At 53.8% G+C, this 20,383-nt stretch overlaps 1 protein-coding gene across 1 annotated transcript in view; it reads left to right on the plus strand.

Annotated features, from left to right (window-relative positions):
• The first annotated feature begins 5,605 nt into the window (after positions 1 to 5,605).
• Positions 5,606 to 20,383, plus strand: part of ARHGAP23 (Rho GTPase activating protein 23) — a 69,145-nt gene continuing 54,367 nt past the window's right edge. The window contains exon 1 of the mRNA XM_068977928.1: positions 5,606 to 5,668. Within this exon, the coding sequence (XP_068834029.1) occupies positions 5,606 to 5,668 (63 nt within the window). The remainder of the gene's footprint in view (positions 5,669 to 20,383) is intronic.

Below are 20,383 nucleotides of genomic sequence, written 5' to 3' on the forward strand. Positions count from 1 at the left end.
TAGGTGATGTCACAATCTTCATCAGTTGTCTCTTAGCCTTGCACACACACTCACACACACACAGTCCTCACCACCAGGCCAACTGCCTGGTATCACGCAGTGGAGAGCCTGTGGGGCTGAGACCCCAGCCCAGGGCCAAACTATGACATAGGTTTTCCAACATGATTCCCTGGGGGAGGTGCTGCCAGTTGAGAGTGGCAGGGGTGGGCGTCTTTTGACTACCCCCGACCTGATACTAGGGTTCACAGAGTGTGGCTTGCTTGCCCTGCTGCCGGCCCAGGGAAGCAGCCACCTCTCTCTCCACCAGGGTCAGAGGTCCAGAACTGAACCTCTGGACTGGGGCCCCAGATGTTTGGCAGGTTGCCAATGCCGCTCAGCCCTCGCCTGGCCAGAGGGCTGCACCTCCCTTCTCAAGGAGTTTCAGATAATGGGATCCCTCTTGTCCAGGATTCCTCAGGGACCTGGCAGCAGGGATGAGGGTGAGGACTGGCATGGACTCGAGTGGACTGAGGCCCTACCCTGCACCGTTCAAGGGACTTGATGGGGTCTGCGGTCCCTTCTCCGGGATGCCTGGGGCTCTGCCAGAGCTGGGTCCCCCACCCTTCCCCAGCTCTCAAGCCTTCAGGCCTCCTTTCCCTGAGACCTGTCTGTTACCTGTCAAGGTCTAAGCCAAGCGCGACCTCTCAAGGCCCCTGCCTTCTCCCCTCATTATGGAAGCCTCCCTCTGTTTTTGTCCAGTGCTGTCTGTAGCACCATCCCAGCAACCTTTGCTGTGCTTGTTGCCCTCCCTGGAAAATGAGCTCTTTGAGGACAAGCACATCACCTGGTCCATTCCCTGCTACCCCACACAGCAGTTTGCATGTAGCTGGAGCTCAGTAAATGTCTTTGAACTTGTCTGGACTGGGCCACCACCTTCTTTTTTTTTATTCATATTTTTTATTTATTTGGCTGTGCCAGGATCTTCATTGCAGCATGCAGAGTCTTTAGTTGTGGTATGCAGACTCTTAATTTGTGGCATGAGGGATCTATTAATAGTTCCCCCATCAGCGATTGAACCTGGACCCCTTGCATTGGGAGCTCTGAGTCTTAGCCACTGGACCACCAGGGAAGTCCTATGGGCCACTACCTTGGGGATGAAAATTTAGGTGGGCATGAGTTGCTTCAAGGGAACAAGCAGAAAACCTGGCGGCTGAAAGCCAGAGGAACAGGTCAGCTCTCTCTTCAGCCCTTCCTTCTAGTCCTGCGCTCCTGCCCTTCTCCACCAGGGGGTGCTCTCTCCCCTTCCGTGGAAAGGCCAGAAGCCGTAGCCAGGTGTACGGTTATCACGCCTATAACCCCTATGACCATAACCCCTATGGTCATCACCCCTATAGTCTTCCACTCATTGCTTTGATTCTTTATCAAATGTGAGCTCTCAGTTGGAGATTGGGGAGAAGGCCTATTGTTTTCATCTACAGAGGGTGAAACTAAGGCTCAGAGTATGTACTTTTCTTCAAAGACATTCAGCTACTATGTGGGCAGGATGGGAACTTGAATGTGCTCTTGGTTAGGGTCTCCTTGATGACACCATAAAACCCCGCAATGGCTCCTAGGCCAGGCCTGATCCTGGCCCTGGAATGCTCTGGTCTGGGGGCTCCCTGACATCCCCCGCCGTGCTCCTCTCCTAGCCCTACCCGGGTCTGGGGAAGGCAGGTTCTTCCCCTGGCAGGACGCTGGGCTCCTTTTCCTCTACTCCACTTATCACCCCCTCAGGCTCTCTCTCCCTTGGCTCCTGCTCCCCAACCAAAAAGCCTGCTCAAGTGCCCCCCCCGCCCCCCGCCGGAATTGGAGCTGTGCCTCAACCCCACTCATCTGTGCTCTCCCCTGTCCCTTCCTGCTGACTCTCTCAGTGGCCCAATTCCATTTCTTCACCCTTGATGCTCTTCCGGACTGCTCTGGCCTCCGCCCCGCCTGTCCCCTGCTCGCCAGCTCTCTCTCCTCAATCCTTCTTGCTGCCTCTTCCTTCCTGCCGGCCCTGAAAGGTGGGTGCTCCTCGGGTCCCATTCCACATCTCACCTCCTCTCTGCAGTGTCCCTGGAGAATCTGAACCTCACTTCTGATCCACGAATGACTTCCAAAGCCATGTCTCTAGCTCAGGCCTCTCTTCAGGGAGAAGGACCCAGGGTTCAAGCTGCCAATCACTACCCCACCAGCAGCACAGCCTGTATGTTAAGTGTGTAGACTTGAGCCCAAATGGTGTGTGTTAATCGCCCAGTTGTGTCCAGCTCTTGTGACACCATGGACTGTAGCCTACCAGGCTCCTCTGTCCATGGAATTCTCCAAGCAAGAATATTAGAGTAGGGAGCCCAAATGCCTGGGTTCAAATCCTGAGTGGCCTCGGGTAAGATGCTCAAGTTCTCTGGGCCTCAGTTTCCTTATCTGTAAATGAAGATTATAATACCTATTTCATAGACCCTTTATAAGGCTGAATTGGAATAATATATACAAAGGATTACTTAGCCCAGCGCCTGGCATGTCCCCTCTCCCTGAGAACACTCTAGACACCTAATATCTCATACTCTGAGCCATAAAACTTGGAGTTGTTCTGAAGTGTAATGAAAGTTGCTCAGTCATGTCCGACTCTTTACAGTCCATGGAATTCTCCAGGTGAGAATACTGGAGTGGGTAGCCGTTCCCTTCTCCAGGGGATCTTCCTGACCCAGGGATTGAACTCAGGTCTCCTGCATTGCAGGCAGATTCTTTATCAGCTGAGCCACAGGGGAGCCTACTGGGAGTTGTTCTAGACTCTTCCATTTCCTTTCCATAATACTTAGTTGGTTAACAAGATCCGGGGGCCTCTGATGATTGGTGCCCCCTGCCCAGGTGCAGGGCCCTCCCGTCTGATCCCTTACCTCTGGCTCCTTACTGCCGCCCCCCACCCCCTGTTCCTTCCCACATCATGCTACAGTGGCCCTAGCACATCTCTGCTTAAATCCCTGCCACAAGCTAGGCTGGAGTCTAAGTGCCTCAGGCCCAGTCACTCCACGGTGACATCCCCACCCACATTTCCTTCCTCATCCCTCCGTGCTTCCTGCCCACGAAACTTCCACTTGGCTCCAGCCACCCTGCTGGAGTCTGCTTTCTCCTGCCTCCCTGCTTTTGTCCACAATCTTCTTTCTTCCCATGGCCCACCCCACCCTGTCCCATCCATGACACCCTCTAAAGATCACAGCCGCTTGCTTCTGGAAGCCTTCCTCTGCTTCTGCAGCCTTCCTCTCTTGGGATCTCACACTAGAGTCAGGATTGGTAAGACCAGGACTCCTAAAGGGAAGGAGCCAAGCCTACCTCCTATCCCCAGGGGCCACCTCCACTCTCCTACCGCAAGGTATATTAGGACTCCCAATAAACATTTGTGAAGGAAAGAAGCTGAGTGGGCTTAGAGAGGAATTTAGAAAGGGAGGAGTATAAAGAGGATCCTCAGTGAGGGGCACCCTCCATCCCGTGTTGGACTTTATTGCCCTATTCCCCAGAGAGTGTGCCAGGAATAGAGTGGATTCCGGGGAGGATGGTGGGATGCAGGTAATGGGATACAGATGTCAGAGGGGATGGGGAACTGAGGTGAAAAGGAAAGATGAGAGAGATGCAGGAGAAGACGGATGGGGGTGCAGGTCAAGGTGCAGGAAGAGGTGGGAGGGGCAGCAGGGTGGGGGAAGAGTGCGCTTTCTGGGAAGCGGAGAGGGTGGGGAGGAGAGCGCAGTGCATTGTGGAGGGAGGAATTGCCTGCCGGCCAGTGTGAGCTCATTTCCTCTCACCACCTCCTGCAGTGTCTGAGGGCAGGAGGCTCTGGAAAAAGTGAGTCAGGGGTACCCCAGGGGCCACCCTCCCCCCTTCCCCACACCCTCAGTCCAGTCTGGATCTCAGATGCCACTGCTCCCCCCCTTACACAGACAACCCATTTGTTTTGAGAGGAAAGAACCCCTGAGCCAGGCTTGGACTGTTGGAGCTTCAGGGCAGAAAGTCAGACAGAGAGACCTGGTTGAAGACTAAGCCAGAGAATACAGGTGGTGTGATGGGTTACAGTTAGATAGCAGGAAAGACGTCTCAGAAGTGGAGCATAATTCCGGCTTCATATGACCTTGATGAAGAGAGGTGAGGAAGGAAGAGGAGTCATTGACTGCCCCTCCACCATTACAAGAGCATCCTTTTCTACTGACTTGCAGAGAATTTAAAATAAAACATAAAGACTTAACAAGTCAATATCTCCTTCCTCAGGCTTATAGGAGTAGGGGTGGTCTAGATGGTGTCTGGACAACACTGTCCCCCATAGGATCCGAGTCCTTTATCCTGAGGATCTAGGACTTGAGGCTGATCGGCTCTCAGGAGTCAGAGTGGTGTTGGTACAGCAAATAGGTTTTATGAGGCTCCTTGCCCCAGAGGGGGTGGGACATTTCAGTAGGCAGAGTTGGCTTTCCCGCTTTCATTGCCTTCTTCATCCAAATCATATTCCTATTTATCTGTGACCTCTGCCTTCCTTTCTTCACAATCTGGGTGAAGAAATACAGGAGCCCTTTAGAACTACAAGAAGGCAAGGGAAAGAGGTAAGCATAGGCTGTAAAATAAAAGGAGGTACGAAGGATGTTGTTAGACAGCAGAAGTAACTTTCCAGCAAAAGCTAAAGACTGGGAGACTGTCCCTTCCAGGATCATCAGGGGATGGGCTGCTTGGGGGCAGGGAAGTGAGAAATGGACTCAGGACCCTGGTTTGTTCATTGGGCCCAGCTCAGAATGAGGCTGGGAAAGGAGGCTGTGGGAGCTTGTGACTGGAAGGCCTGGAGGGCCTCTGCTTTTATTGTCACCCACTGCAGAGTGGGTCTGTGAGCTGTCTAAAGGCGTGAGCCACAGGCTGGCTGGGTGGGGGCGTGAAGCTCTGCTTCTCTCTTATACCTTCCTCTCCCCTGCCTGCCTGAGCTGAGACTGGGAAGGGAGTCCTAGATTGAGGAACATAAAAACTGAAAGGTCCCGTTACCCTCACCCCCTCCCCCTCCTCCATCTCTGCCCTTGTCTCAAGTGCCATGCGTCTCTGAATGGAAGGCTCCCTAAGTCTTTTTTCTGTCTCTCCCTCTCTTCCGACCTGAGTCTCTTCATCCTTGTCTCTGATTTTCTCTGCCTCTCTCTATCTCTGTCTGGTCTCTGCCTCTCTCCTGCTGTCTGAATCTCTCCGTCTCTGTTTCTGATCCTCTCTGTCTGGCTTTGTTTCTCTCTGCTTCCCTTTCCGTTTCTTCCTCCCTGCCTCCCTCTCTCGGTGCTAGCTAGTCCGGTGTTCTGTGCCCGCATCCTCTTTGCTTGCCTGCCTGGATCGTCTTTTCTGGGCTGGGCCAGCCCAAACTGTCTCCCTGAGACCGTCTCTCTTCTGCTGGCTCTGTCAGCGACAACCCCGACCTCAGCCCTGCGGTACGCATCTGTAACCCAGCAAGAGGCAGAGGGTGCGCCCCGTCTGGAGCGCAGGGGGCGGAGCGAAGACACACCCCACCCTCCGCGTTCGACCCCGCCCCTTCGGTCCCGCCCCTCCCGGGTCCCTGCCTGCGCCCCCAGCAGTGCCCTGGCCACAGAGCCTCCCCTGCCGCCCGATGAATGGAGTCGCCTTCTGCCTGGTCGGGATCCCGCCTCGCCCGGAGCCCCGGCCCCCCAAGGTGAGGGCGCTGATCTAGGAAAGGGGGCGGATCCAGGCGCTGCCGGGGAGGTGGCAGCAGGGCTGGGGTCGCGGCGTCCCCGCTCCGTGGGCACAGCCTGGGGCACACGGCGCGGGCACCGCGGGGCACGGCCGCAGAAACATCCGCTGGTGGTCGGGAAGGGGGCTGGAGCGGGAGCTGCCCTGGGCAAAGGACGGGAAGGAGGAAGGTAGTCAGGGGGTCGGGACACGCACTGGGCTGCCAGGGCCAGGGGCAGCGACCCGGGCAGCGGTGCCAGGCCGCCGGCGGCCGGGCAGCGAGGGCAGGAGGCCCGCGCCTTTTGTCCGGGTTTTTCAGGCGGGGCGCCTGCCGCCGTTTCCTCTGCCCGAGTTTTCGTTTTCCGTTGGCGAGGCCCCGGCACAGCTGGAGGGAGAGGGAGTGGGGGAGGGGGTTCCCAGAGCGGGATGTCCTTGGCCACTGTGGCCGGACACCCCCTCCCTGGGCCACACTCCCCTCCTGCCGGGCCGGACCACCGACAAGCTGCCCGGCGCGGGTCCACCGCCCCACTGGGTCCTGAGGAAGAGAAACAGGGCAGGGACCCCCGGTCCTTCAGGCACAGCTGCCCTCCCTTCTGCCCTCTCAGGCTGGCTGTGGGTGGGTCTGGGCACGGGGTGCCAGGGGCATTACTCAGCGCTGGGCTGCTTTGCTTGGGTTCTTTCATCTGCCAGCTGCTGAGGCTGGGGAGGGGCCAGCAGGGGCCTGCGGGCTCCATTGAGACCAGCCCCCTCCATACCTCTGAGCCTGACTGCCCAGTTCTGCTGGAGCACCACCCCAAAACACAATCCCCCTCTTTCCAAGCTGAAGAGTTGAACACTGTAAGGTTAGTGGTTTTCGGAGCTGGGGAAAAAAGTTCTCTGGGGGTCCAGGTTGGGATCAAGGCCTGGGCAGAGGTCTCTTGCTCTTTTAATGCGGCTGGAAGATTTAGGGCTATTCCTCCCCAACCATCTGCTCAGTGTTGAGCTGGGGTCTGGTGCTTTGGAATCTCTGAGCATGGTGTGTACCTCAGAAGCTGGATGTGTGCACAGTTCTCCCTTAATCTGCATCTCTATCCCCGACTCCCCCTCTACCTTTCAGCCAAAAGTGTTTCCTAATTACAAACTTGAATTTCAGGATGGACAGGGGATGGAAGTGGAGGTCATTATCCTTGAGTTCCTTGGATCGCCCCCTCCACACACACTCCACCACCTACTTCATCCCCACCGCCCCCCCCCACTATCTCCACCCCAAGCCCCACCCTGTCTGCTGAGGGTGGATGGCATTTGATCTCCTGGGGTTCTCCCCCTCTGCCAGGGCAACAACCCCATTCCTCAGAGTGGCCACTCTTACTGAGATGCACTCATTGGCATGCAGTTTGAATCTCAGTTACATAACCAGTCATCTCACCTCCAAACACAGCCCAAAGGCCCCCCCGCCCCAGACTCTTGTACTTGCTCAGAAAGTGTTTGGGTCCACCCTAGGTTTCAGTACATAAGTCCTTCAATGCCGGATATGAAGGCTTCAAAAGCCAAGCCCTAGGAGCAGGTAGGGTGGATATTAGGGGCCGAGACTATACAACAATAGTGCCGGGTCTTCTGATGGGAGTCACGGCGCGAGATGAAACTCTGAGGAGGGGGGTAGTATTAGGAAGGTGGCTTTGGGACACCATGGAGAACGGGGCAGGCTTTTGAGGATCTCAGCTGAAGCAGAAAGGGACTGGACCCTGGGAATAGGCCCTGTGTTTAGGCAGCCTGGGCGGGGACCTCTGTGCTCCCGCCTCAGGCCAGCTCTGAGCTCATGGGCCAGGGGTGCAGGAAGCCTGACTGGGCCCACCATGGGTGCAGCACTTTGAGTGGGGGATGAGGGAGGCTGCTGGTTACAGAACAGAGAGTGCAGGAGTGGGCAGAGGCATTTATTGCTTCATCCTGTATTGCAGAGATACTTAAGGACTTCATGATGTATCAGATTAAAAGAGAGTCTACAAAGGAGAATGGAGTAAGTTACCAAATGAAGGACTGCAGTTAGCTCTTTGAGAGAACTTCTAGGGAGAAGTTTATAAGCTGTAGCATCCCAGGCTAGGCTGGAGCATCATGCAGGGAAGTTTCCTCTGGTGTAGTGGGCTAGGTAGATTCCTATGATGTTGGATTCCAGTGTAAAAATCTGGAGATATTCATGGGAGATGCAAATATATTCAAATGAGCATATACATTAGTGCTTGAAAAAACGTGTCGTAAGGATGAGGAGTTGCTTTAATAGTAGAGCTGATAGCTAAGACATACATAGCAGTTTCTCTGGGCCAGGATTTATATGTTACATCTTTCAGTCCTCACAAAACCACAGTGATGTGGGTACTATTATTTTATTATCCCCACTTGTCAGTTGAAGACACTGAGGCACAGAGAACCAATAGCGTGGCCACAATCACATTACTAATGAGTGGCAGAGCCAGGACAGGAACCCAGCAGCCTGGCTCAAGTGCACGATCTCACTCCACTACCCTACGTCTCATGACCTGACTTGTCTGCTGTTACTCCCACCCTGAATCTGGGTCTGTCTTGGACACAGGCCAAGATCAAGGTCAATCTCTTGCTGAATTGAAGCTTGGTGGCTTGTCTTTCAGCTGAGACAGAAATGGGGACAAGATGCCTCAGGATGGCCAAGCCTCAGGTGTCCATCCGTGTTTGATGGGTGGAGAATTGGCTCATTTACTCCTCCAGCCCCCCATCCCACCCCATGCCAACCCACCACACTTGGTCTGTGGCTTGGTTCATTGGTGTTTTCCTTCCAAAGGGGCATCAGCTGTGCTCTGTTGGCTGCAGGGGTTCAAAGGTGAGATATTGGCTTGGTCAGGGGTTTGGACAAAGCCTGGTTTTAATTATCCTGCTCTCTCTCCCTCCCCAGAGAGAACCATGAATAGGGCCTGTGGGAGCTGGCTCTGCCTTTCCCCTAGCACCCTCCACCCACTTCGAATACCCGCCTTTAGATCCAGGCCCCCCTCTTTCATGTGAAATTGTGCCAGTTTGTCAGCAGGGCAGTGCCAGTCAGTACCAGGCTGATGTCTCCTCCTCACTGCCTCAGTGGGACAGCAGGCTGGGATGGACTCTGGGGCCAGTTGAAATCTCTGTCGGGGTGGAGCTTGTCACCTGTCAGAGTGGGTCAGGACCAGAGGGGCCATCTTGTCCACCAGTGGGGAGCCTGAGGCCAGAGAGTGGTGGACGGGAACCCAGGGGTTCTGACTCCCAGGCTCCCAGCCTGTGCCTTTCCCCATACAGCTCTGTCCTGGGTGCCCCATTCCATGCAGGGTTCTGACACTGGGAGGGAAAAGGGAGGGCAGGGAGAAGCCGGGACAAGTGGACAATGTGTCCTCTTCATCTCTATGTCCCTAGTGGCCAGCACAGTGCCTGGCACAGAGCTGCCAGCCCTCCATAAATGTTTGTGAAATGCAGGCCGGGGAGCAACCCCTTCCCTGGACCTCTAGGGTGCTCTGTGCCAGTTCTGCCCAGCATCGGGATGCTTGGTCTACACATCAGTCTCCCTGCCAGACTGGAGTTATTTGAGGGCAAGAAAAATAATCACGCCCACCACTTCCACGGGGGTGCATTGTCCCCATCCCATGTGATGGATGAAGACACTGACACAAAGAATTATATGGCTTCCTGAGGTCACCCAGCTAGTAAGTGGAAGAGCTAGGGAGTTGACCATGCTTATTCTAGCAGCCTCAGAGGTGCTGTGTTTATCTTGGTATCCATAGAGCCTGGTATACAGCCAGAGCTCTGAGAATGTTTGTTGACTGACTGACTGACTGACTGTGTGGAAAAACCATGGAATCCTGTAGTCTAATCCTTTGGAGGTAACTGGGTTAGAGTCTTGGGAAGGTAGCCTAGAGGTGCACCATCTTATTCTCTGTGCCAGGACTGCCTGAGCCAAACCTGGAGAGGAAAGGAAAGCTCACCCTGGGGACTTACCAGGCAGTCCAGTGGTTAGGAGCTTGCCCCCCGGAACCTGGACGGGAGCTAAGATCCTGCAAGTCGTGTGGCTTGGCCAAAAAAAAAGCTCACCCACACCCTATCACATCTGCCCTCCAAGGCCACTGGGGCCCCCCAGCTTTCTGACTTCTCTCTTGCTCTCACTCCCTCCCTTCCTTCCCCAGAGTTCTAAGGGAGTGGTGCAGAGCAACGGGCAGGTGGGAAAAAGACGACAAGTTGGATTAAAGATGGCTGTTCCCTTTTCATCTCTCTGGCCCTGAGATGCTCAGCCCAGATGCCCACTCCATCTTGGTGGAAGATTCCTTCCCTTTCAAGTTGGAGGGTGGATGGAGTAGCAGGTTTGGGACAGGGCCTGGCACAACTAATAATTATCCATCTCTCATGGGAAGGGGTGTTGGGTTTCCAGTCACCTCGAGTTGTAAACCTGAAGCCCAAGGCCAACTTCTCCAGCCTCCTCCAGCCTGTGTACCCCAAGGGAGGTGACTTCTTCCCCTTTGACTCCCTCTGTTCCCCATGGACTTTTTTGAATTAGCATCAAACTGCCACTATCTGCAGGCCACAGTTCATCTGCTGACAAAGGCTGGTGGGAGCTAACTAAGAAAAAAGAAGTGTGGGGAGTGTGGTCTGCCTTCTAATATAGACAGGGCAGCGGGAGATGAGAGCCCCAGGTCTGGCGTGGCCTCTGTGTGCTGGGAGGCACATTGGGTGTCTGGCCTTGCCTTCAGCCTGAGGGGGTTCAAATTTCAGCTTTACCCCTTATTAACTGTATGACCTTGGCCAACTCACTTAGTTGTTTTTGGTTTCCGTTTTCTTGTCCCTGAAATAATCCCTCAAAATTGTTGAAAGGATTAAATGAGGTAATACTTTACCTGGTGGCCGACATTTGATAATTGCAACTATTAGCTGAAACTGTTATTAAACAAACAATAATCAGTGGATAGAAATGAAAATGACACACTTTGGGCTCAATAAAGAGAACCCTTTATGGTTGGAGAAATCTGAAGAGCTGTCCTTGGAGGTAATGAGGCCCCCACCAGTGGAGGTAAGCAAGCACAGATTGGACTAGAGAGAATTCAGGCATTGCATGAGGAGTCAACACAGAAAAACCTAAGGACCCTGCTTTGGGATCAGCGCTGTGTGGTAAGAAATTAGAGGAGCAGGTGAGATGTGGTCCCTGCTGTCAGGAACTGGGGAGAAGAGTGAGAGGCTGGCTGCTGTGGTTTGGGCTGGGAGGCACCTCTGAGGAAAGGGAGTCCTGAAAGGCTGCCTGGAGGAGACCTGGGAGGATGGGTGTGGTTCTGATGGGTGTGAGAAGCGGCCTGGGAAGGGCTTGGTGATGGAGGGGCAGTAGGTGTCTGGACCGCGGGCTCTGCAGTCAGCCCAAAGCTGCCTCCACATCCTGGCTGCCCAAAGGTACTGGGTGAATGGTGGGGGTGGGAAATGGGTAGTTCTCTGACCTCCCCACCCTCGAGACTTAGCTGGACGAGGGATCAGGACCACTCCCTGTGGCAAAGAGCCGGGGCCTGTAAGGAACAGAACTGGGGAAAGAAAGACTTCTCATGCCCAGTGCCTTTGGGGGCGTCCGGGGGTCGAGGGAACAGTGGGGCCTTTGTCCCCGGCCACCGGGAATCTGGCCCAGCAGCCAGCCCTGGGTCTGGCTGGGCCCTCGGCAGGCAGGTCCTCTTTGAAGTGACCCTTTCAAAGCTCAGCCTGAATCCCTGGGAGGAGAGAACTGGGGCGGAGCACGGGGATGACAGACCCACAGCCAAGATGGAAACAGACCCGGCGCCGGGCCCTTCGGGTGGGAGGGCTGGTGGGAGGTGTGTGGGCCGGAGGAATGTGGCCAGACTAGGGGGACATGTGGGAGCCATGTGGAAGGACAGCCGCTCCAGGGTCTTGGCCTCCAAGTGGGGGTTAATTAGGGAAGGACAGAGCTCATTTTGGCCTGGTTTCCAACAGTCCCTAGCTTGATTTCTATCTGACTGTGGGCTCCTAAGTCTGCAGCTTCTTCCTTTTCTATTTCCTCAAAGTGTGTGAGAGCTCCTTGGAGAGAATTGGGTGTAGATGCAGGACTTAGAGGCTGTGTCCGAGAGCCCCCGAAAGGCTAGCAGGGGAAGCTGCAGTGCAGACCCCTACCCGCCACTGCAGTTTCCAGCATTCTCTGAAAGAGAATGGATATGAGGCCGCCCCCACCTCTGGGCCTAGAGAAAGTCCAAGGCCGAGGCGCTAGAAGCAGAGGGGAAGGGACAGGCAAAAGTGGGAGGAAGAGGAAGGCTGGATGCCAGGTGAGAAGCAGGTTCGGGCTGCTCAGTTCTGACCCAAGGGGAGTGGACAAGATCCCATGGTCTCCCCAGCTCTGACCTGCTGTGTTCCATGAAAGGGAGGAAAGGAAGGACCGAGGGTCTGTTGGTGGGTTGTTTTGGACTGAGCGGTGGACCGTGGAGCCTTCGGAGCCCAGATGAGACCCCTCCCTCACCCTGAGACTCTTTTCTGGTTCAGGCCCCTCATCCCCATCTTCCCCTGGCACCTCGGCACTCTCTGTACTTGAGAAGACACTTCTAAATCTCCTTTTCCTCTTCCGAGGGTGTGGCCCCTGGTTGCACCAGACCATGATGGGGGGGCTGCGGGTGGTTCTGGTACTTTCCTGTATCTTGCACTGGCATCTGAAGGGCTGAGCCCTCATTAGCTCTAATGAAGCCTTGGCACTGTGCCCCCCTCTGCCCTGCAGCACCTGGTGGGGGTGAGGGGATAAGGGGGCAGCTGAGGTTGGACCCACAGTCCAGGAGGGGATGGCATGTCTCCAAGAGGGGAGAGTGGGAGTCAGGTAATGGGGGTCACTCAGCAAGGCCAAGATTGCTGGTGGGATGAGAAATGGGTCCCCCTCCCTGTCCCACTGGGACCTTTTCCTCCTCCAGTGGCTTCCAGGTGCTTAGATCCCTACAGTGCTAGGGAAAGCATTCTCTGAGACTGGGTGTGGCCCAGGGTGCTGAGGACATTCCCAGGCCTGGCTTGCATGAGAGTGTCCCTCTCCCTACTTTCAGCCTGGGGCAGGAGAAGGACCTGACGCCAAGAACTGGAGGCTCAGTGCCTGGGAAAATCAGGCAGTGGCAAGATCTTAATGCAGACCAGACCGGACTTTGTTCATTTGGTGGCCGTTTCCTGTGCACTGTCTGTGTTCCAGGCTCTCTCTATGGATGAATATGAAACAGCCCTGCCCTCAAGAGGTTCCTTATCTGCTTCCCCACCAGCCAAAAGCTCCACTAAGGTTTTATAAGGGGTTCTGAGATGTGCATGTATACTATCCACCAGTGCAGACACCCCTTGCCACCCCTCAAATAATATTACCATGAAAATTGGCCAGATCTAACCAGAGAGACAGACCTACAGAAGATTCAAATGGTGTCTTCACCACGACATCATCTCAGTGTAAATGTGGTCACAAAAGAGATGACAGGAGTTGAAAGGTGGAAACAGTGCCACTGGGTAGAATTTCTGTAGGGATTGGTTAAAAACCAGTTGGTGATATGATTCATCTCCTTTCTGTCATCTCCTCTTTCCAAATCTATTGTTGAGAATTCTTTGGTGAAACCTCTTTTGATCAGTTTTCGAGTACTGTCTTGAAGTGGTTGTACATTTACAGATAATAAGAACCAAGACCCTGAGAGGCTAAATTACTCCACCAAAGGTCATCCAGCATCCAAATTTAAATCTGGGTCTTTCTGAATTCTAACTAAGGCTATCGTGTGTCATGGCTACTTTCCCAGACAAGAAAGAGCCTGGGAGCACAGTCCCCATCTTGGAAAGGTGGCCACTTTTCCCTGCCCCCAGCTGAGCCTTGAAGTCCAGGTAGCGGCTGGCATAATGAAGGAAAGATGGTCTTTGACTGGGGTCATACAGCTGGGACCTGATCTTAGGTCTCTTGGACTCCTAGCCCTTGGGGACACCTAGTCATTCATGCCAGAATGAAAGAGGAGCCAGGCTCTGAGGTTGACTGAATCTTTTAGGGGCACACAAGGGGTTGCATTGGGCTGGGGACTGAGTGCCCTGTTCCTGGTCCAGTGTGCTCCCCACTTTGGTCATTGATGAGAAAAGGGGAGGCAGGGATGGGCTGCTATAATTTTCCAAAAGCCCAGCTGTCAGACACGAGCTCCAAGGAGAGGCTGACCTGGCCCTGAGGTGGGCAGGGAATGGTATCTCAACTGCAGAGCCTAACCAGGGCCTCGACAGAACAGGTTGAGAGGTTGCACATATCATTGCGACTCATCCAAGGGGTGACCGGAAGGACTGTTGGGGAACCGGGACTGCCGGGCCAAAAACAAGTGTGAGCAGGGGCCCAGTGCAATGCTCGAGCGCATTCGGGACACGCTTCCGGGAGGGCAGAGACCCACCAATCAGATAAGCCAGCTGCTCTCTATTTGCATTTCATCTGCATGACCACACCTCTTCGATCCTGCCACTCAGCCTCCGCCCCCAAGCGTGACTCCTTGGCCTCTGCCCCATTTCGGGACCTTGTGCAGGGCTGGGCTCGGGGGCTGCGGGCGTGAAGGGCCGTCCTGGGCGTCCAGCGTGACCGCCCTATTCATAGCTCAGGGGCTGGCGTAGTTCGCATACTTGGCGTTACTCACGTCTGGCTGGTCCGAGGTTGCCACCCTCTGCGCTCCTCCTTCCCTCCACTCCTCTTTCCTCCCCTTGAACTTCCTGTGTCTCCTCCACCACTTTCCATCTCTGCCTGTTTTCCTGAAGTCTGGGGGTGGCCGAAACCTCGGGAGGAAACTGAGGCCTAGAGGGGGGCGAGTCTCTCAGCCGGGCCTCAAGGGAGAAACGTAGTAATGAGGCGTGTGATGAGGTGGCTGAGAGCCTGGACTCTGCCGGCAGACAGACCTGGGCTTGAATCTGCGCTGCTGCTATCCGTGGCTCCCTGGCAAGTCCCTTAGCTTGCAGTCTGGGAAGCTATTCAGAAACAGTCAAGCTGATACCTGGAGGGTAAGGGAGAAGTTAAAGGAAGGTGGGGGAGGGAAAGACAAACGTTAAATTCCAGGGAGCGAGAGCTGTGGCTGTGGTGGGCCAGCGCCGAGTGGACAAGGGCTTGGCCAGCTGGCGTAAGGGGACAGTGGACCCTGCAAAAGAGGCGAAGCAGCTTCCCTTTTCTCCTCACCCCTGCCTCTCTTCTTCCAGCAACCCCACTTTCTGAATCTGGTTCCTACTGAGGAAGGAGTTGGGTGGGGGGCAGTACAAGAAGATGGACAAAGATCTGAAGCAGCCTCTGCCCCAGACAGACCTTTCCTCGGAATGGGGATTTGCCAACCATCTGCCCTCTCTGAGGAGAAGCTCACTCATTCCTGAACGTTCAGAAACAAGTGTGCTGAGCATCCATGCTGGGCCAGGAGCTGACACGGTCCCAGCCTTCCAGAACCTGCAGCCCCGGGGGGAGATGTTGGTCAAAATAACCTCATAAATATATAGACACCATCTCAAGAGTACTGTGAGATCTGACCTGGTCCGGGGGCCAGAGGAGGTGTCTCTGGGGAGTGACTCTTTTGCTGAGAACTGCAGAGTGGGTTGGAACTAATTAGGGTGTGGGTTGATGAGGCAGGGAGGCAGCTGGGCAAGAGGGAACAGCATTCCAGAAACAGCATGTGCAAAGGGCCTGAGGCTGGAAGGGTGCCTAGTCTTCAAAGGAACTGGAAGGAGGCCAGGGTAACTAGAGCGCAGAGAAAGGGGGTGTGGTGGGCATGGAACCCAGAGGCTCATTGCACAGGGCCTGGTGGTCCTTATATTTAACACAATGCATCCGGACTGTCAGGGGCCAGAGGGGTGACGGAGACTTGAACAGAGCGGTAGACATGGTGAAGTGGGTGGGCTCAGGAGACATGTGGGAAACAGAGTCCACTCTTGGATGGTGGGATGTAGGGCCCGGGCTATAACCCCTCCCACGTATCGGTTCCCAGGATGCTTTCCCAGCAACTTTGTCAGACTGCAATACCTACCTTTGTTTTGTAACTGAAGAAATAAAACCTATGCGAACTCGAGGACACAGCCAGAAAAGGACTAGAGTCAAAACTGTTGGCAAGTGTGACCCTTTCTCCAGGTCAGCTTTCTCAAGGCTGGGCCAGAAGTCTCCTTCTCACCAGCCTTCTATCCCATGCCCTTAGGTGCCCTATGGTTTAGCTCAGCACCAGGCTGGGTGGGGGGCCCCAGAGGGCAAGGTGATGTGTGGGTGTGTGTCTCGCTTATCCTAAGAAGCTGCTCTGCTGTTAAATGAGGTAATAATGCATGTGAAGCGTGCCTGGCTTATAGCAAGGGCTCAACAAATATTAATTACTGCTGCGGCTGTCACAGTGTCCCCAAATGCAGAGCCTGGCACCTGGTGAGGGGGAGATCTGGGGCTGAAAGCAATGCCGTCTGTCCTCTTCAGACCACAGAGCCCAGCCCAGAACCCATCCCAGCTCCCTCTTGGGCAGAAGCCAGGGGAGGTTATTTGTCCCTGCAGAGCCACCGTCCCCTCCACCCTTCCAGCTGCCTCAGGGGCAACAGGGGCTGGATTAGGGAGAGGTTCAGCTCTTACGCTGTGCGGCTGTGCGTGCTGTGCGTTGGGGCGTAGGATGACCTGGGCAGGTTGAGCAGGGCCTGGGCTGAGGGGGTGGGTGGTTTCAGGGGTGGAGCTGAGAACCTCTCCCTGTAGGGAGCCCCATGTGCCCTTGGGTAGACTTTCAGAATCTGCTGAGACCTGCCCTGGGAGGGGATGTGGTCTCAGCTTGACTTGGACTGAGCGCTCCCCTGAAAGAAACCAGTGGATGCACCTGTTGTCTCTGCCCAGGTGGTCAGACAACAGGAAGAACTTCTGGAGAGAGGAGTAGGGGACCACAGGAAGAGCCACACCCAGGGTTCTCCCCCAGTCTCCTCCAGAATGAGCCTTTCAGTGTGGAGTCAAAGAACGGATATGATGACTTTGGGGAAGAGTCATTGCAGGCATCCTCTGGCCTTCAGGAATGGCTGCCCCTAACACGATCTAGTCTGAGAAAGGGCTCTGGCCTCTCTCCAGGCCTACTTGACCAACCAAAGTGAGACCCTTCCTGAGGGTCCACAGTCACTCTGTCCTTCTGCTCTTCTGTAACAGGCAGGGAGTCTGACCCTGGGCCCTGGTTAGGGGCCTGGACAATGCCGCGGGGAAGGGGAGTGGAGGGAATGAGGGTTCCCTGCCCAGTCTGGGCTGTGAAGGAGATAAGTGTGCCAGACCTGGGCCAGCAGGGGGCTCTGCCGCGTGTGGGACCTGCCGGCGTCTCTGCCAAGGCTGCATCCTTCAGCGTGCGGGCGTGGTTTTCTTGGAGTGTGTGCCTGAGAGAGCATGGGAGAACAGGGATCTGCCTCTTTGTGCACACTCTGGTGTGTGTATACATGTTACAAGTGGTGTGTAAACATATGTACGTAGGCTTTGAGGGGAGGGTCAGACCTCAGGGGATCAGGAGCCCCATACTCAGCCTGACTTTGCTAGAAAAGCTCTTCCAAGGTCCTGGCACCTTGGAATGTGGCATTTCAAGACACTGCATCCATCTCTCTGGCCTCTGATAGATGGTAAGTGAAAGTGTTAGTCGCTTAGTCATGTACGCCTCTTTGCGACGCTATGGACTATAGCCCACCAGGCTCCTCTGTCCATGGAATTCTCTAGGCAAGAATGCTGGAGTGGGTTGCGATTTCCTTCTCCAACGGATCTTCCCAACCCAGGGATCGAACCTGGCTCCCCCACATTGCAGGCAGATCCTTTACCGTCCAAGCCACCAGTGAAGCCTGATACCAATGCCAAGGGTCTACTGTGTGCCAGGTTCAGACTCCCCTGGTCCTGAGAACTCCCCCTGCAGGGGAATAGTAGGGCCCCAGAGATGACAGTGGGGGTTCTGAGAGGACACAATGGAAAGGGATGGGAGGGAAAGGTTCTCCCTGAATGCGGTGCCCAGCTGTCCTGGGCATCCACTGTGGGCAGGGCCTGCTCCTGGGCCCCACTGGAGGACCCGTTCATTTGTTCTATTTTCTTTCAATAATATATATATATATTTTTTAAGTGTATGGTTCAGTGGCATTAAGTCCATCCACATCGTTGTGCAGCCATCACCACCACAAACCTCCAGAACCTATTCATCTTCCCAAACTGAAACTCTGTACCCCCTAAAGGATAACTTACATTCCCTTTTCCCCCAGCTCTTGGTAGCCACCATTCTATTTCCTGTCTCTGTGAATCTAGGTATCTCATAAAAGCAGAATCATACAATATTTATCTTTCTTTTTTAAAGCAGTGTTGTCTCTCTCTCTCTCTCTCTCTCCTTTTTTTTTTTTTTTTGCTTTTTAACCATACCACGTGGCATGTCAGATCTTAGTTCCCAGAGCAAGGATCAAACCCGTGCCCCCTGCAGTGAAAGTGTGGAGCCCTAACCACTGGACCACCAGGGATGCTCCAATACTTGTCTTTTTGATCTGGCTTATTTCACGTAGCATAATGTCTTCACAGATATAATGTCTTCACGGGTCATTGTAGCTCAGATGGTAAAGAATCTGCCTACAATGCAGGAGACCCCGGTTCCATCCCTGGGTTGGGAAGACCCCCTGGAGAAGGAAGTGGCAACCCATTCCAGTATTCTTGCCTGGAGAATTCCATTGACAGAGGAGCCTGGTGGACTACAATCCGTGGGGTCACAGACACGATTGAGTGACTTTCACTTTCAATTCACAATGTCTTCACGGATTATCCATATTGTGGCATATGTCAGAGTTTAAGACAATAAAATTCCATTGTGTGTATATATATATATATATATATATATATCACATTTTGTTTATCCAATTCATCTGTAATGGGTTGTTTCCACCTTTCCATAAAGGGAACCTTCATGAAATATGCTGCTGTGAACATCATTGTACAGGTATCTGAGTCCCTGCTTCCACTTCTTTTGGGCACATGGCCAGATGTGGAGTTGTTGGATCATATCGTGATTCTGTGTTTAATTTTTTTCATAACCACCATATTGTTTTCTACCATTTAAAAAATTGGAATATAATTGTTTTACAATGTTGTGTTGATTCCTGATGAACAATAACGGAGATCAGGCATAAATATACACATATCCCCTTTCTCTGGAGCCTACCTCCCACCTCCCGCACCCTACCCACTGGGTCATCTCGGAGCAGTGGGACTGGGCTCCCTGTGTTTTACAGCAGCTTCCTGCTAGCCATCTGTTTTACACGTGGTAGTGTCAACGCCACTCTCTCAGTTCATCCCCTCCTCTCCTTCACCTTCTACGTCCACATGTCCAGTCTCTGAAAAGGCGAATAAACCATTTTGCATTCCCACCAGCAAAGCGCAAGAGTTCGAGTTTGTCCACATTCTGACCATTGGGCAAATACTTCTTGAGAGCCTACTACAGACAAAGCACTCTAGCCGTGCAAATACATTTCTGAAAATGTAGTAGCTATGATCCTTAGGAAACTCTCAGTCTAGTGGGAGAGACTCAGGCCAGGCCCTGGAGCACTCTCCAATCTGAGGGAAGGACACAGGCCTTGACTGCTGGGAAGAGACTCTGGACTAACAGGGCTGAACAACAACAAGCCTGCTCTCAAAGAGCCCAATCTGATGGAGAAAGCACGGCTTCTTCTTTCTGATGAGTCCCCAGACAGGCCCAGAGATCAGAATGGCTACCGAAAGGGCATGCCTTGAGACAGTCGAGGGGCTGCTGAGTGGAGTAAATCAGGGGTTGAGAGGGCCTGTGGTGCGCCCTAGCCCACGCCGGGGCCACGGTTGCCTGGGCAATGGCCCAGCTGTTTACTTTGTGGCTGGCTCCAGACTCACCCTGCTCTGGAAGTGCTCATTTCCCACTACGAGGAAAGACCCCTCCCTCTGGTGTCCCTGAGGAGGGCACTGGCTCTCCTGCTGGGAGGAGGCCCTGCCAGCCTGGCACCTTCGCTATGCTCCTTGTCTGCTGGGAGCAGGCTCTGTCCTGGGGTCTCATGTTGGCTGCTCCTGCCTCATTCCCAAAGGGCCTACAGACAAGGTTCAGGGCCTGAAGAAGTTCTGCTACAAAAGTGTGGGGGCTCCTGATGAGTCCTCCCTGCTTATTAGGGGGAGGTGGGGCACGTAGGGGGCTGGCAGTGGAGATGATGGTGATGTCCACGTGAATAGGTTCACCTGGGTCTGTACAGACCTTCTTGAGCGTCTGTACATGTTACTGTGTCTTTGTGTACGTGGGGCTGAGCTGTTTGTATGTCTGAACGTGAGTGTGGTTGGGTGTGTGAGAGTGTGAATATCCAAAAGATGCTGAAAACATCTGGCACTGACCTTGAGGGCAAATGAAATAAATCAGAGAAAGAGAGATACTGTAAGTATGATTTCACTTATATGTGGAATCTAAAAAGAAAACCCTCCAAACAAACAAAAAACCAAACCAGGTTCATAGACTGGTGGTTGCCAGAAGTGGGGGGCGGGTGAAATGGGTGGGAGGAGTCAAAAAGTAAAGTCATGGGGATGTCATGTATAGCATGGCGACCACAGTTAATAATAGAGTATTATATGCTTGAAAGTTGCTAAGAGAGTAGATCTGAAAAGTTCTCATCACAGGAAAAAAATCTGCAGTGTGGTAACATGTTTAACTAGACTTGTAGTGATCACTTCAAAATATATGTGAATATCCAATCATGCTTTACACCTGAAACTAATATAATGTTACACGTC

This window comes from Capricornis sumatraensis, chromosome 8 (genome assembly GCF_032405125.1).
Source record: "Capricornis sumatraensis isolate serow.1 chromosome 8, serow.2, whole genome shotgun sequence".
Taxonomy (NCBI): Eukaryota; Metazoa; Chordata; class Mammalia; order Artiodactyla; family Bovidae; genus Capricornis; species Capricornis sumatraensis.